The sequence below is a fragment of the Pan paniscus genome, chromosome 5 (genome assembly GCF_029289425.2).
Source record: "Pan paniscus chromosome 5, NHGRI_mPanPan1-v2.0_pri, whole genome shotgun sequence".
Lineage (NCBI taxonomy): Eukaryota > Metazoa > Chordata > Mammalia > Primates > Hominidae > Pan > Pan paniscus.
In genome coordinates, this window is record NC_073254.2 from 22,195,099 (window position 1) to 22,209,275 (window position 14,177).

The window sequence follows — 14,177 nt, forward strand, 5'->3', positions numbered from 1 at the left end:
TTTTAGATTTGCAGAAAAGTTACAAAATAGTACAAAGTTTGTGTATACCCTCACCCAGTTTCCCATGCCGCCATCATTTTATTTTTTTTTAACAGCTGGGTTTTATGCTGTGTTGCCCAGGCTAGTCTTGAACTCCTGAGCTCAAGCGATCCTTTTGCCTTGGCCTCCCAAAGTGCTGGGATTACAGGCATGCCCCACCCTCATCTTACAGCTCAGTTTGTGATTGTTTTTACAGTGGCACACATTATTAAATCATTTAGGAAACTCTGACTTTCCATTGTGCTAAGAGACAACTCTTTCATTTATCTGCTTGGGACTGGCATTCTTTGTGGGAATCACCTTCGGAGCCAAATTGCTGAACAGAATTTCTTAATGTTTCAGAATAAAGGTATTCCTATGCCCCTTCAATGAAGAAAATAAAGATAATTACACAGGACCTTCCTAATTTTTTAATTCATCCTAGGGTTCTAAGTGAGGTTGCTGGGCTTCTTAATGTTTTCCTTTGTCTCTTGAATTTCTTTCCTCTGTTTGATAACAGGTACGTTTTGGAAGGTGTTCTAAGTCAGTTGGAATTCTGCACAAGTTAGGACAACAAATGTGATCTTGCTTGTACCTCAGCAGTATGAGAAACGGACCTCATTTCCTGTATAATTCGGAGTGGAAGACAGAGACTGGTTGCATTGGTGGTGGGTGGGGGCAGTCCTGGTTTTCAGAGCTGGATGGCTCTGGCACCACCTCCCCTGGGCCTGCCTGGAGGAGCCTGTGTCTTCTTCTGGGAGTAGTTCCCAGGGAGGTCTGGGCTCCTCACCCACATTCATCTAGTCCTGGCTTGTTGGGGAGCCTTGCCTGCAGGGAGAAACCCCAAATGGGTGGCCAAAAAAGAAATGCTTTCCCATGGTGAGACAGTGCAGCCAGGTGCTTCGGGAGAATTCCCACATTACTGTGATCGTATCCCATCTATGCATAATGCAACCATTGTTTGTCAAACATTTTTTTTTAAACAGTGAAATTCTTTCTTTAAAACACACACACACACACACACACACACACACACACACACACACACACACAAATATCCAGTTGGTTAGACAGGCATCAGATAAAAGCAGGCTCAGGCTGGCCCTGGCTGAAGGTAGGAAGAGCCAACCTCTTGTAGCACATCCATGAGGACTTTTCGCAGACGTTAAATAATCACTTGGTCTGCTTTAAATCTCTCTGAAACCAAACTACAGTAGGCTGTGCTGTGGCATAGTATATCTTGGTAAATTTAAAAGCCAGACTTTGGTTATACCTTGCTTGAAGAGCAAATGAAACTCTGTCATCTCTTTCTTTAAGATACAGACCATCTGCAACATTTTCCGCCAACACCACTGTTGTTTTAAGGTTTCTGCTAGGTGTCTTCCAGAAAAGTGCCTCATTTGAAATGTACATTGAATGAGCTTCACTGTAGAGAAAAATAGGTATTCTAGGAACATCTTGAAAGGAGAATGGGTTTGTTTTGCGATAAAGATAATGTATTTAAATTTTCCATCACTTTCTTCACACCATGATTTTTTAAAAAAACATTATTGTCTTTTACAGGAATTACAGAAAATATATATATATATTTTACAGACAGGGTCTCACTCTGTCACCGAGGCAAGAGTGCAATGCTGTGATCATAGCTCACTGTAGCCTCCAACTCGTGGGCTCAAGTGATCCTCCCACCTCAGCTGCCTGAGTAGCTAGAGCTACAGGCATGCATCACCATGTTTGGCTAATTTAAAAACAATCTTTTTTTTTTTTGTAAGACAGGGTCTTGCTATGTTGCTCAGGCTGGTCTCCAACTCCTAGACTTAATCAGTCTGCCTGCCTTGGCTTCCCAAAGCACTGGGATTACAGGTGTGAACCACTGTGTCCGGCCAATACTTTTGTAGAGTAAGCTTTTTTCTCCTCTCCTACCTTTCCTTCAGCCCGACTTGCCAGTGAAATCTTCATGCTCTGTGTCTGACACCATGAGGTCTTCCTGCAGAGGGACTTGTGGTGTTGGGGACTGTCATTAGGGACCACTGTGTGATGAAGCAGGAGTGAAGCTGAAATAGCTCTGTGTCATTGTCATTGCCAGAAGTGTGTTTTTATAACTCAGAGAGATATATTTCTGGATTGGATCCTGGACCTGGGCGGGGAAAACTTGCTGTGAATGACATTATTGGGCTAATTGGTGAAATCTGAACAAGTTCTATAAATTAGAAAATCGTTTGTGTCAATTGTAAATTTTCTGCTTCTCATCATTGTATTGTGGTTATATATAAGTGAATGTTTTTATTCTTAGGAATGATATGCTAAGATATTTGGGGGTTAAAAAGCCATGTTTATTCTCAAATGATTCAGAAAAAATAATATGTATACATAGATAAATATATGCTAAAATATTTGGGGGTAGAAGGGCATGGTTATTCTCAAGTGGTTCAGAAAAAATAATACATACACACAGATAAATACACACACATCTATGGAGAGGGGAGAAGGGGGATAAAAGAAACACAACAAAATGTTAACAATTGGGATTCCGGGTAAAGGGTCTCACAGGAGTGGTTTTGTCCCGTTTTTGCAACTTTTGCAAGTTTGAAATTATTTCAGAATTGAAATAGGTTATTTGATGTCTGGTTTCTCTGTGTTTGCCTCCTTAGTCAAACCGGCACGATGTCCAGGCACCAGAACCAGAACACCATCCAGGAGCTGCTGCAGAACTGCTCCGACTGCTTGATGCGAGCAGAGCTCATCGTGCAGCCTGTAAGCTTTCCCTGTTCCCATCGCTTCTCCCAAAGCCTTGGCCACACCCGGCTGTCCTCTGGTTAGCTTCTGCTGGCCGGGGCCTATTCACTGACCTCTTTCACGTAGTGTTTAGAGACACGCTTTTTCGGAACAGACTACAGAGAGATGTGTGTCTTCTTAACCTATTTGTAATGTTGGTTTAACAATGGGAACCAGCTTTCAGACAGTTCCCCGTCCCCCTCCCAACAAATGTTTACACTACAGATTGCCACCTTTTTGGAAATAAAGCAATTTATGATTTACGTGACTTTTTGATACTTTCCCTTCTGAGAAATGCAACCTGGCATGTTTCTGTTCCTGGGTTGGGATGGATCTTCATGTGCACCATCAATTTAGTATGATTTTTTTTTTCAGGGAAAATGACTATATTGAGATAACAATTCTATCTGAGAAACAGAAAAATGGGGAAAAATAGGCAATGGAAAATGGAGGAGAAATGGTAACATTTGTGAGAACCTTGCGATGTTTCTTAAGATAACTGAGACATCCTAGGATCTCATCGAATCCAGATTAGAAATCATGGAGTTCGTGGTATTTGCTGTGTGAAGTCTTCATTTTAAAACACTAGCATTCACCTTTGCTCCGAGTTTGCTAAAAACAGAATAGAGAATGGTGGGGCCGTAGCCATCTTTTCTATCCCTTTCCTGAGTCACTGAATCTTTTCAGCGAAGTCTCCCTAATGCTGACACTGGTATCAAGGTTACATCTGGCATCTGCCTCTTCACAAAGTACCCCTTCTAAATAGCCTACATTTGAAACAGATTTTAACCAGATGAATTTACGGGCTCTGTTTAGATAATATTTTAATGTTCTAATTTCTTAATTTAGATATTGTGTGGGTTCTAGTTCTGAATTTCTTCATCCAGTTAAAAAAAGAATGTCACGTTTGTCCATGTTCAGAGATATTTGGGGCTCAGCAAACTAGCTTGGCTCCAGTTCTAGTTGTTTCGAGTGTCTGATTTGAAACATACTCCTTGAAATGTTCCTCGCAGTGGCCCGATTCCTTTACACAAAACAAAATAGCAGACACCAGTGACTTAATAGTGAACATACACACACACACGTCATTTGTAGTGACTACGGATACGTTTTACATGTAGCTCTGAAAATTTTGCATGGCCTCGTGTTCTCAGTTTATTTTTGCTTATATGCATCAACGTGCAATAAAAACAGGTTAGGGAAATAGTGTCATATTTGCTAACATTTCTGTTTAGAGAAAAGAGGTTCATTTGACTAAAGCCAAGTAAAAGCAGCAAATAGAAAATTCCAGAGAAAGATCAGTAGGTGTTACTGAAGCAGAGGAGGAAGCTTTCTGTTTTTGTTTTTCTGAATACAAAACCCTTTTTAAATTTTGAAGTAGTTATAGACTCATAAGAAGTTGCAAAAATAGTACAAAGGGGTCTCTACCCAGCACCCAGCTTCGCCCAGTAGTGACATCTTATATGATTATAGCGCATCATCAAAACCAGGACATTGATTGGCCCAATACAGTTAACCAGGCAGAAGCCTTCTTTTTAAGAACTAAAACGTTGGCCAGGCGTGGTGGCTCACGCTTGTAATCCCAGCACTTTGGGAGGCCGAGGCGGGTGTATCACTTGAGGTCAGGAGTTCAAGACCAGCCTGGCCAACATGGTGAAACCCTGTCTCTATTAAAAATACAAAAATTAGCCTGGCGTGGTGGCACATGCCTGTAGTCTCAGCTACTCAGGAGCCTGAGGCAGGAGAATCGCTTGAATCCAGGAGGCAGAGGTTGCAGTGAGCTGAGATCGTGCCACTGCACTCTAGCCTGGGCAACAGAGCAAGGCTCTGTCTCAAAAAAAATAAAAATAAAAATAAAAAAAGAATTAAACATTATGTTCTCATAAGGTATAGGAAAAACTCTGTGCGTAAGAGGCCCCATCTGGCATAATGGTGCAGTGTCCTTGTCACAGTGAGATTCCCATTAGATGAGACTTGTGTGTAAATATGAAAGATCAGCATTTAACATACTGAAGCAAGGGGAAGGTTAGCATTCAGCAAATGTGACTTTAACGGCCAAGTGCAAATTTAAAAGACAGTCCACAAACTTTGGTTCATGAATCTCCGTCTGTTTACCTTCTTATCTCAATAAGATCATTTTCACTGGGGAAACTTACAGTTTTTGTCATGTTTACAGTGGAAGCTCTTGCTTCCATTAATGCCCATGAAGGTTTTCTTCCTGGTAGTATGTGTTTTCCTTCATGTGAGTGTTTTCTTTCAGGAATTGAAGTATGGAGATGGAATACAACTGACTCGGAGTCGAGAATTGGATGAGTGTTTTGCCCAGGCCAACGACCAAATGGAAATCCTCGACAGCTTGATCAGAGAGATGCGGCAGATGGGCCAGCCCTGTGATGCTTACCAGAAAAGGTATTGTCCACAGAGCATGGATCGGGCAGTCCCCATGAAAAAGAACACCACATAACCAGTTACACTCAATTCCATGACCCAGGTCTTCCTTTGAAGGCAGCACAAATGTTCCCAAGGAAAGGTTTGCTTACTTGGTATTTTGCAGCTTTATTATGTATCTCTAATACAAAGTGACCATTTCATTATAGGTGTTAACTGTACCTCCCTTTAGAGGACAGAAAGGCCTTTGGCATGGCATTTGACTTTTTTTTTTTTTTTTTTTTTTTTTGAGACAGGTTCTCGCTCTGTCACCCAGGCTGGAGTGCAGTGGCACAAATGTGGCTCGCCGCAGCCTCAACCTCCTGGGCTCAAGCAATCCTCCCACTTCAGCCTATCAAGTAGTTGGGCTATCGGCATGTGCCATACCTGGCAAATTAAAAAAAAAATTTTTGGGGAGACAGGGTTTTGCCGTGTTGCTTAGGCTGATCTCGAAGTCCTAGGCTCAAGCAATCCTCCGTCTTGTGCTTCCCAAACTGCTGGAATTACAGGTGTGAGTCACTTAAGGGTCTAATATCAAGTCAAGCTTAGTTTAATAAATATGAAAATGAGGCCCTTAGAGTTGGAAACAAAGACTATAAGGCAGAAAAATGTAGTCTGAATTTGTTCTACTACTGCCTGGGGCCCAGGGTACTAGGAAAACTCCCAGGACAAAACGCAAGAGAAAATGAAAGTTGCTCCCAGGTTAGGCAAAGGCAGTGACGCTTTCTATGCTGTTACGCACTTTGAACCTCTTCCTAAGATTTAATTTTTTGTATGTGATTAAGACTTAAGTCCTGGGGTAAAGAAAAAAAAATCTTCAAATACCATAAAACATTTATAGCTTCTCTATTGACACAAAAGACTCAGAAAAGGGGAAATTTGCCCAGAACGGGTTTTCATAGGCTGTTTTCCTGCAGTGGTTTAAAGGTTTTTTTTCTTTGCAGGCTTCTTCAGCTCCAAGAGCAAATGCGAGCCCTTTATAAAGCCATCAGTGTCCCTCGAGTCCGCAGGGCCAGCTCCAAGGGTGGTGGAGGCTACACTTGTCAGAGTGGCTCTGGCTGGGATGAGTTCACCAAACATGTCACCAGTGAATGTTTGGGGTGGATGAGGCAGCAAAGGGTAAGCAGCTTCTTGAACAGCCCAAACCTGTGCAGGCCAGACGTTCCAGCACGATGAGGTCAGCCCATGTGTTTGTGTGACAAAGAGTCTTCTAGACCTCAGGTGGCAGCAGCAGCTTGCTGTTTGCAGGATTTTCCTCCTATACAATTTGAAAAGTGGTCTTCTATTTTGGAATGAATGAGATTTCAGTGTGGTTGGAGAATCAGCCTCAATGCTTTATAGTCATCCTTTATCACACAGGTCATATTTAACATGTGTAATTTAGTTAGTAGACTTTGAATATCCAGTTCTTATATTGACCACCGGAAAAATCTGTTGTGGGAGTTTATGTGCTAAATAACTTCATTGTTATATGTGAGTGGCAACTGACCTCATCTGTTTTACTCATAGGTACTTGAAATAATGCCCATTGTGGCAGTTCATTTAAAATGGTCACAGATTGGAGGAGCTGGAAACAGTGAAACTAGCCATTCTGGTTTAGGCTCATTGGTTGCTTACCTTAGACTTTTGAAGTCTCAGTTGTCTCATTGTGCAACCATCACGTCACCAGTGTGGGAGTGAAGTAAAATAATGTTGGAAGGATATGCTGATCCTTTCCCTAGAACTGGAGTTTCTGCAAAGTATTTTTCAAGACTAATGATTGTTGTGTTGTTTCATGTAGTCATTATGTCCTATAATGAACAGGTGGTGGTAGAAATATGCCACAATCATGTAGATGGGAATTTTATAATGAAAACCTACTCCTAACCCTTCCCTTGAGAATGTGGATGTATTAGAGTGATAAGTTGTGGAGAGATTGTTACGCAATTTAGATGTGGTTGTAAGAAAGCTTGGTTTGATTAGTTGTTAGACTAATTCAGCAGTGGTTCTAAAATTTCTCAACTCCTTTAAAATTTTTATGTATTCTTTCCTAAGTAGTGAGGACTTCAGTGACTAAACGTTTATTCATTCATTCAGTTACCTTTTTCTCCCATTTATTATAAAGAATATAAGCTATTACAGAAGGTAAGGCTTAGAAAGAACAAAAGTCAGTTAAAATATCAGAAACCTAAATACAAATCTATTTGTATGTTTTTCAAATTTCCTTCTAATCTTCGAGCACATTTCTTGAGGATTTTATATGTAGTGGCACCCAAGGGTACAAAGATTATGGTCCCTAGTCCTGAAAATGAATGTTATTGAAGAAAACAAGATGCATACGCTCAAATGCCAAATTTCTGTCTAGATCAGCTATAATACATTCTTGCTTAGTTAGAGGGGAGGGTGGCCAGCTCCTGTGGAGTGGAACAGTCACAGGAAGACATAGCGGAGCTGATGGGGCTTAACTACATCTTAAGGATCCACAATGATGGGCAAAACAGCCTTCCAATCAAATTAGTTATGAAATGTCATATCTCCTAAAGTTTTCTTAGTATGACAGTTATAAAAAAAGACAACCTGTAATTTGTCGTTTTTTTTTTGTATTTATATTGGGTGTAGCTTAAGAATGTAGTAAATGCTCAATGTTTTTAAATTTTGGAAAAGTATTACCACATGAATTCAGTTTTATGTCATTTTCTTTTTTTTTTTGAGAGGGAGTCTCACTCTGTTGCCCAGGCAGGAGTGCAGTGGCATGATCTCGGCTCACTGCAACCTCTATCTCCTGGGTTCAAGCAATTCTCCTGCTTCAGCCTGCCGAGTATCTGGGACTACAGGTGTGTGCCACCATGGCCAGCTGATTTTTTGTATTTTTAGTAGAGACGGGGGTTTTGCCATATTGGTCAGGCTGATCTCGAACTCCTGACCTTGTGATCCGCCCGCCTTGGCCTCCCAAAGTATTGGGTTTACAGGTGTGAGCCACCGCGCCCAGCCAGTTTTATGTCGTTTTCTAACAGAAGCAATTGATAAGCGATGCTTTCCGGGTTAGGCACGCAGCCCTCATGGTTGCAAACAAACTAAAAGCTGTTTGATTGCTTACTGCAGGTTCGCTCTGGGATTTGCTGTGGCTCCTTTCCTCTTATCGCTTGTTCCCCTGCATGCTTTACCTCGTTCCCAGGAGACTGAGCTGCAGGGCCCAGCTGATAAGGGAACTGTTGCCCCAGCAGCCAGTCAGGAGGCAGGCACTCCTGAGCCAGGTTTTTGTTTTGTTTTCCCGATTTGTGTTTGCCGATGGACAGGTCAGATACGATACACCTGGCTGGTAATGAGAGGCGTGAGCTGGAGCCTGGTCACGTTGCTAATGTCCCACTGCACGCACCTGGCTGTCTCTGGCTTAAAGCCGAGACAGCTGTGGGAGAGAAGGGTCAAAGTCCCGGGTAACCTTCTGTTGTCTGACTCTGAGATGGCTCCCCTTTCTGAAGCCTTGCCAAGTGTATTAGAACATGGATGTGGCTTAGAACAATGTGTTTTATGTTCTTGCTGCAATCCCAGATTGGAATGTTTGCCCTTGGCATGTCCAAGAGATGACACAGGTGATTTGGAAATTTACATGTACTCATGCAAAAGAAGGGTGAGATAATGGACTTGCCCCAGTGTGGAACTGGCGGAACAGTGTGTGTGATTCTTATTGTGAAACATTCTTAAATTTGAGGCTCAAATAATAAATTTAGTCAGATTTAATTTTTTAAAAAAGGTAACTTAAGTCCACAATCCTAATATTGCCAACACTCATGGAAATTGAATCCTTGAGTAGATATAGTGACTTCCCTTTGAAATGGCCCATAGGGAGTTTTGCATCCTAAAAGGGAATGGTATATCCTGGATTTTAAAAAGCCAATAATTACATCCATCAAGACAATATAAAGAAATAAACAATGAAAGATGCTTTTAGGTCGACTATTTAGTTTGGGGAACAGTGTATGATTGCATTTATGTAATGATTTTTTATGCACATTTAAGAATGATTAAATGAGTATTTTATAACATATCATACATATATATGCACACATATGTTCTGTGCACATGCTTGCTTGCCTGTGCACAGGTAGATTTGGTGTTTTTTTTTTCAGAAGACATGATCTTGGTTTTCAGGTTCCCATTTCTTAATTTCCTTCTCTGCCCATCTTGAGCTGGGGTCAAGCAAGTCGAGGGAAGTATTTGGCAACCCTGCATTAGCCATTTGGGAACCTTTAAAAAATATTCTGGCTTCAAAAATACTCCATATTTACATCTTTGGTTCTATCTGAAATAAAGCCGTGATGCCGTATGTAAGTGAAACAGGTGCAAAGGGGCAAAAACAAAGGGCGCCTCTCTTTGTCTTTGTGTCGCAGGCGGAGATGGACATGGTGGCCTGGGGTGTGGACCTGGCCTCAGTGGAGCAGCACATTAACAGCCACCGAGGCATCCACAACTCCATCGGCGACTATCGCTGGCAGCTGGACAAAATCAAAGCAGACCTGGTACTTGTCTGTGTTTCATTTTAGAGTCTTCAAAATATCTACCGAAGGATCGTGTAATTACTCAATCCCAGGGAGTTTCTTCTGAAACATTGCTATTATTTCTTTCCCAGAAGGCTGGAAATGTTTAGAAATCCCACTTCTTAAATGGGGAAGTGGAATCAGTAGCCCTATTAGAGATTATGTTAACACTTGAAGAGGAGTTAAACCAGAGGCTGAGGGTGTGCAAACACTCATTTGCAGTTTGTGAATAAGTCTCTTTAGGGGTGGCAGTTTGTTTCTGCGGTAAGCAGAACATCTTTTTGAATAGGGGAAATGCAACAGTCTTATACAGTAGTTTGTGTCATTGGTGAATCCTTTCCTAGGTGGTAATTAAAACATTATTTCTACTGAGCAAAGCCATATGTCATCCCGACACCCGCTCTCCCATGCTGAAGTCAGACTTGAAACTGGGTTGAGAATTACAGCATAAAATCGTAACTGATCTTAAGTGCTTAGTTTCCCCCAGGTCTCTACACCTGTAAATCACTAAACTTTTTTTTTTTTTTTTACCTGAGACCAAAGCTTCTCATCCTCATTTCTTCTTCTGGCTTTTTGGGGGCTTACTTTTGTCCACCTGAGCACCTGACCAACTTTCTCCTTCATTTCTCTAAGACCTAGGGAATCCTAAATGATGTCTTTAAACTTTAAGACAATTTTCTAACAAGTGAGTCTTTAAGTGACCCTGATCTGGGCTTTCCTTTGTGGAGACGGTGCTGCCAGGCCAGCAAGGGTTTGCTTTCCAACCGCCTAGGAAAAGGTCCCCATGGGTGAAATATCTCATAGAGCTAGTACTTCTTTCTTTCTATGGAGGGATCTGAGGCCAGTATCTGAAGAAAAGGAGGCTTAGAAGGGCCACTCTTTTCTATACAATCCACAAGGGGATTTATATCTACCTGCTTTTTGTTGTCTTCTAGCGTGAGAAATCTGCGATCTACCAGTTGGAGGAGGAGTATGAAAACCTGCTGGTAAGCTGATTTATTTCTCAAGTGCATCGACTTTCTGTTGCTTCCAATTCAATTCAGTTCGAGAAATACCAAGCACATCCTGGCGGGGAGGCGCCTGTTCATCGATGCTAATGTTGTTGCTGCTGCTGAGTTTCCTTTAGAAGTGAATTTTAAAAGTTGTTCTCTTTTCTTTTTTTCTTTTAAGTAGAGACAGGGTTTCACCATGTTCACCATGTTAACCAGGGTGGTCTCAAACTCCTGACCTCAAGTGATCCGCCCGCCTTGGCCTTCCAAAGTGCTGGGATTACAGGCATGAGCCACTGCGCCCGGCCTAAAAGTTGTTTTCAGAAGTCAGTCCCTACTGCTGTTCTGTTTTCAAGTTGTGTCACATAAATGGCACTTGTTAAATACTTGCAGTTGAAGCAAGAAAACGTTGCCACTTGTGAATTGTGGTCTTTTTTAAGAAGTGGAAGCAAAAATAAGAGTTATTTTTCTCAAGATAGAGGTCTACCAGATCGTCATCACAATTTTATGACACTCTGTCATATCAGTTACTTGATTCATAAGAGGAGAGATATCCATTCTTCTGCCTATTTGTGTCATCATATCTTTACTTTTTAATGTTTCCATGTTGGCAATGATAATTTTAAAATAAAGTCACTCGTGGTGACACAGTGATTTTCCTATTGGGCTGGGGTGTGACTTATGGCACTTTGAATTTTTGGGGGGAAAGTAGGAAAAGCTTGATTTCTCTAAGAGTCCATTTTCCCCCTTATAGTCCAAAACTAATTATTGATGGGTACAAAAATACAGTTAGATAGAAGGAGTAAGTTCTAATATTTGATAATACAATAGGGATATTAATAGTTAATTATAATTTATTGTATATTTCAAAATAGCTTGAAGAAAATATTTGTAATGTTCCCAACACACAGAAAAGATAAATGTTCGAGGTGATGGATATCCCAGTTATCCTGATTTGATCATTATACATCGTATACATGTGTCCAGATATCATGGGTACCCCCAAATATGTACAACTGTATCAGTAAAAAATACCAAAAAAAGACCTTATTTAGAAGAATAAAAAAAATTTAAGGCCAGGTGTGGTGGCTCACGCCCATAATTCCAGCACTTTGGGAGGCCGAGGTGGGCGGATCATCTGAGGTTGGGAGTTCAAGACCAGCCTGGCCAACTGGTGAAGCCCCGTCTCTACTAAAAGTACAAAAATTAGCAGGACGTGGTGGTGCATGTCTGTAATCCCACCTACTCGGGAAGCTGAGGCAGGAGAATCGCTTAAACCCGGGAGGGGGAGGTTGCAGTGAACCGAGATCGCTCGTGCCACTGCACTCCAGCCTGGGAGACGAGAGCGACAGTCTGTCTCAAAAAAAAAAGTTGCTGCCTTCTTGTTCATTGCAAATTTGGATGGGTCTTTTCCCATACCAGGTGGTCAGTGAATGCACAAGGTTAACATTTTTCCTATCCGTGTGATTTTTTTTTTTAAAGGGACCACAGGGTTAATCTTTAAACCTGCAGAGAACACCAGTCACTGCATATTGTTATTTTAATGCTGCCTTTGAACTTCCTGTGCAGAAAGCGTCCTTTGAGAGGATGGATCACCTGCGACAGCTGCAGAACATCATTCAGGCCACGTCCAGGGAGATCATGTGGATCAATGACTGCGAGGAAGAGGAGCTGCTGTACGACTGGAGCGACAAGAACACCAACATCGCTCAGAAACAGGAGGCCTTCTCCGTAAGTTCACCCCACGCGGCTGTAGACGCTTGTCTTGAGCCTGTTGCCTTGAAGAGCTGGGGTCTCGGGGAATGAATGGTCTATTAATAATTTAATCAGCCACTTGCAATTCAGCCTCCTTTGAAATGGTCATGAAAAATCCTTCCTTCCTGAAAACTTCTCCGTGTGGAGGCCATTATCCTTAGCAAACTTATGCGGGAACAGAAAACCAAATACCACATGTTCTCACTTAGGAGTGGGAACTAAATGATGAGAACACATGGATACATCGAGGGCAACAACACACACTGGGGCCTTTCGGAGGGCAGAGGGTGGAGGTGGAAGGAGGGAGAGGATCAGGCAAGATAACTAATGGGTACTAGGCTTAATCGTGGGTGATGAAATAACCTGTACAACAAATCCCTATGATACAAGTTTACCTGTGTAACAAACCTGCACATGTATCCCTGAACTTAAAATAAAAGTTAAAAAGAAAAAGAGGGGCAATACCTTGTTTAATATCCCAGAAGACCGTAGTTTGTTTAGAGAGGGTAAGAACTGGTACATTCAGATAACCCAGGGTATGTGTGGCACTGCAGGCGGGTGGGTGGAAGCCTGGGATTAGAAAACCTCAGGATGGATGTAGCTCTTCTTTCCTCCTGTGTCATCTTGAGTAAGCCTCCGCCACATCCTCTCCTGTAGCAAACATCCTTTTCAGCCTTAAAAAATGCTGTGATTCTTGAGGAAAACAGCGTGATTCTTTGGCATTGTTCATTTCCAAAATGCAGTTTTGTATTTCACTTTTAAAAAGTACTGTGGGGGTGATGGAAGTTTAATGATGACTTGCTGCAAAGGATTTATTTCTTCATTCACAGATACGCATGAGTCAACTGGAAGTTAAAGAAAAAGAGCTCAATAAGCTGAAACAAGAAAGTGACCAACTTGTCCTCAATCAGCATCCAGCTTCAGACAAAATTGAGGTAGGCTTCATGAGGTTTATATTTTTGTTAGGAAAAAAAAAAAACTTTTCACAAAATAAGACTAACCAAATGAGTAATTCTTATATGACTTAAAGCCGTGCCAACTTTATTTTCTATTTTGGGATCAATACCCTACACCAGGGGTTGGCAAACTCTTTTCAGGAAAGGACCAGACAATCAGTATTTTAGACTTTCAGGCCATTTGGTCTCTGTTACAATTACTTAACCCTGCTATTATAGTGCAGAAGGAGGCATAGACACTGTGTAAATGAATGAGTGTGCCTGTATTCCAATAAAACTTTATTTACAAATAGAAGTGGGCCACATGTGGCCCTTGAGCTATAGTTTGCTGACCGCTGCCCTAGACTGCCATCTTTGGGCCACGCTCAAGGCTGACATTAGCTGGTACCACTGGTATGGCCATACTGCTTGTTAAAAAACACAGAAAGTTCCATATCAGTTGGTAAGAATCACTGTCTTGAGCCCCCTAAGCCCTTTGCTTGGATGCCTCGAACCTCCCCATGATTCAGCAATCCTCCAGGAACAGGGCTTGGTGTGGCAAAGGGATGCTACTTCAGTGCCAGTCCCAGTGACAGTTCTGATTGGTCAGTATCTCTGCTATTTGGGTGATACATATTTTGACTAAGACTCCTCATGGTGTCTATTTGTGAAAGCTGATTTTAAAATTTAGTTTTGACCATACCAAGAGATATATGGTGAGAAATTCTCTTTCCAACTTTTAGAAAAATATCTGCTTGACTTAG

At 41.7% G+C, this 14,177-nt stretch overlaps 1 protein-coding gene across 2 annotated transcripts in view; it reads left to right on the top strand.

The window, feature by feature from the left end:
• Nucleotides 1–14,177, top strand: part of DSP (desmoplakin) — a 45,382-nt gene that overhangs the window by 11,893 nt on the left and 19,312 nt on the right. For both annotated transcript variants that reach the window (XM_003827523.7, XM_003827525.7), the window contains exons 2-8: nucleotides 2,670–2,772; nucleotides 5,054–5,202; nucleotides 6,165–6,339; nucleotides 9,588–9,716; nucleotides 10,670–10,720; nucleotides 12,293–12,454; nucleotides 13,309–13,413. In XM_003827523.7, the coding sequence (XP_003827571.2) occupies nucleotides 2,670–2,772; nucleotides 5,054–5,202; nucleotides 6,165–6,339; nucleotides 9,588–9,716; nucleotides 10,670–10,720; nucleotides 12,293–12,454; nucleotides 13,309–13,413 (874 nt within the window). The remainder of the gene's footprint in view (nucleotides 1–2,669; nucleotides 2,773–5,053; nucleotides 5,203–6,164; nucleotides 6,340–9,587; nucleotides 9,717–10,669; nucleotides 10,721–12,292; nucleotides 12,455–13,308; nucleotides 13,414–14,177) is intronic.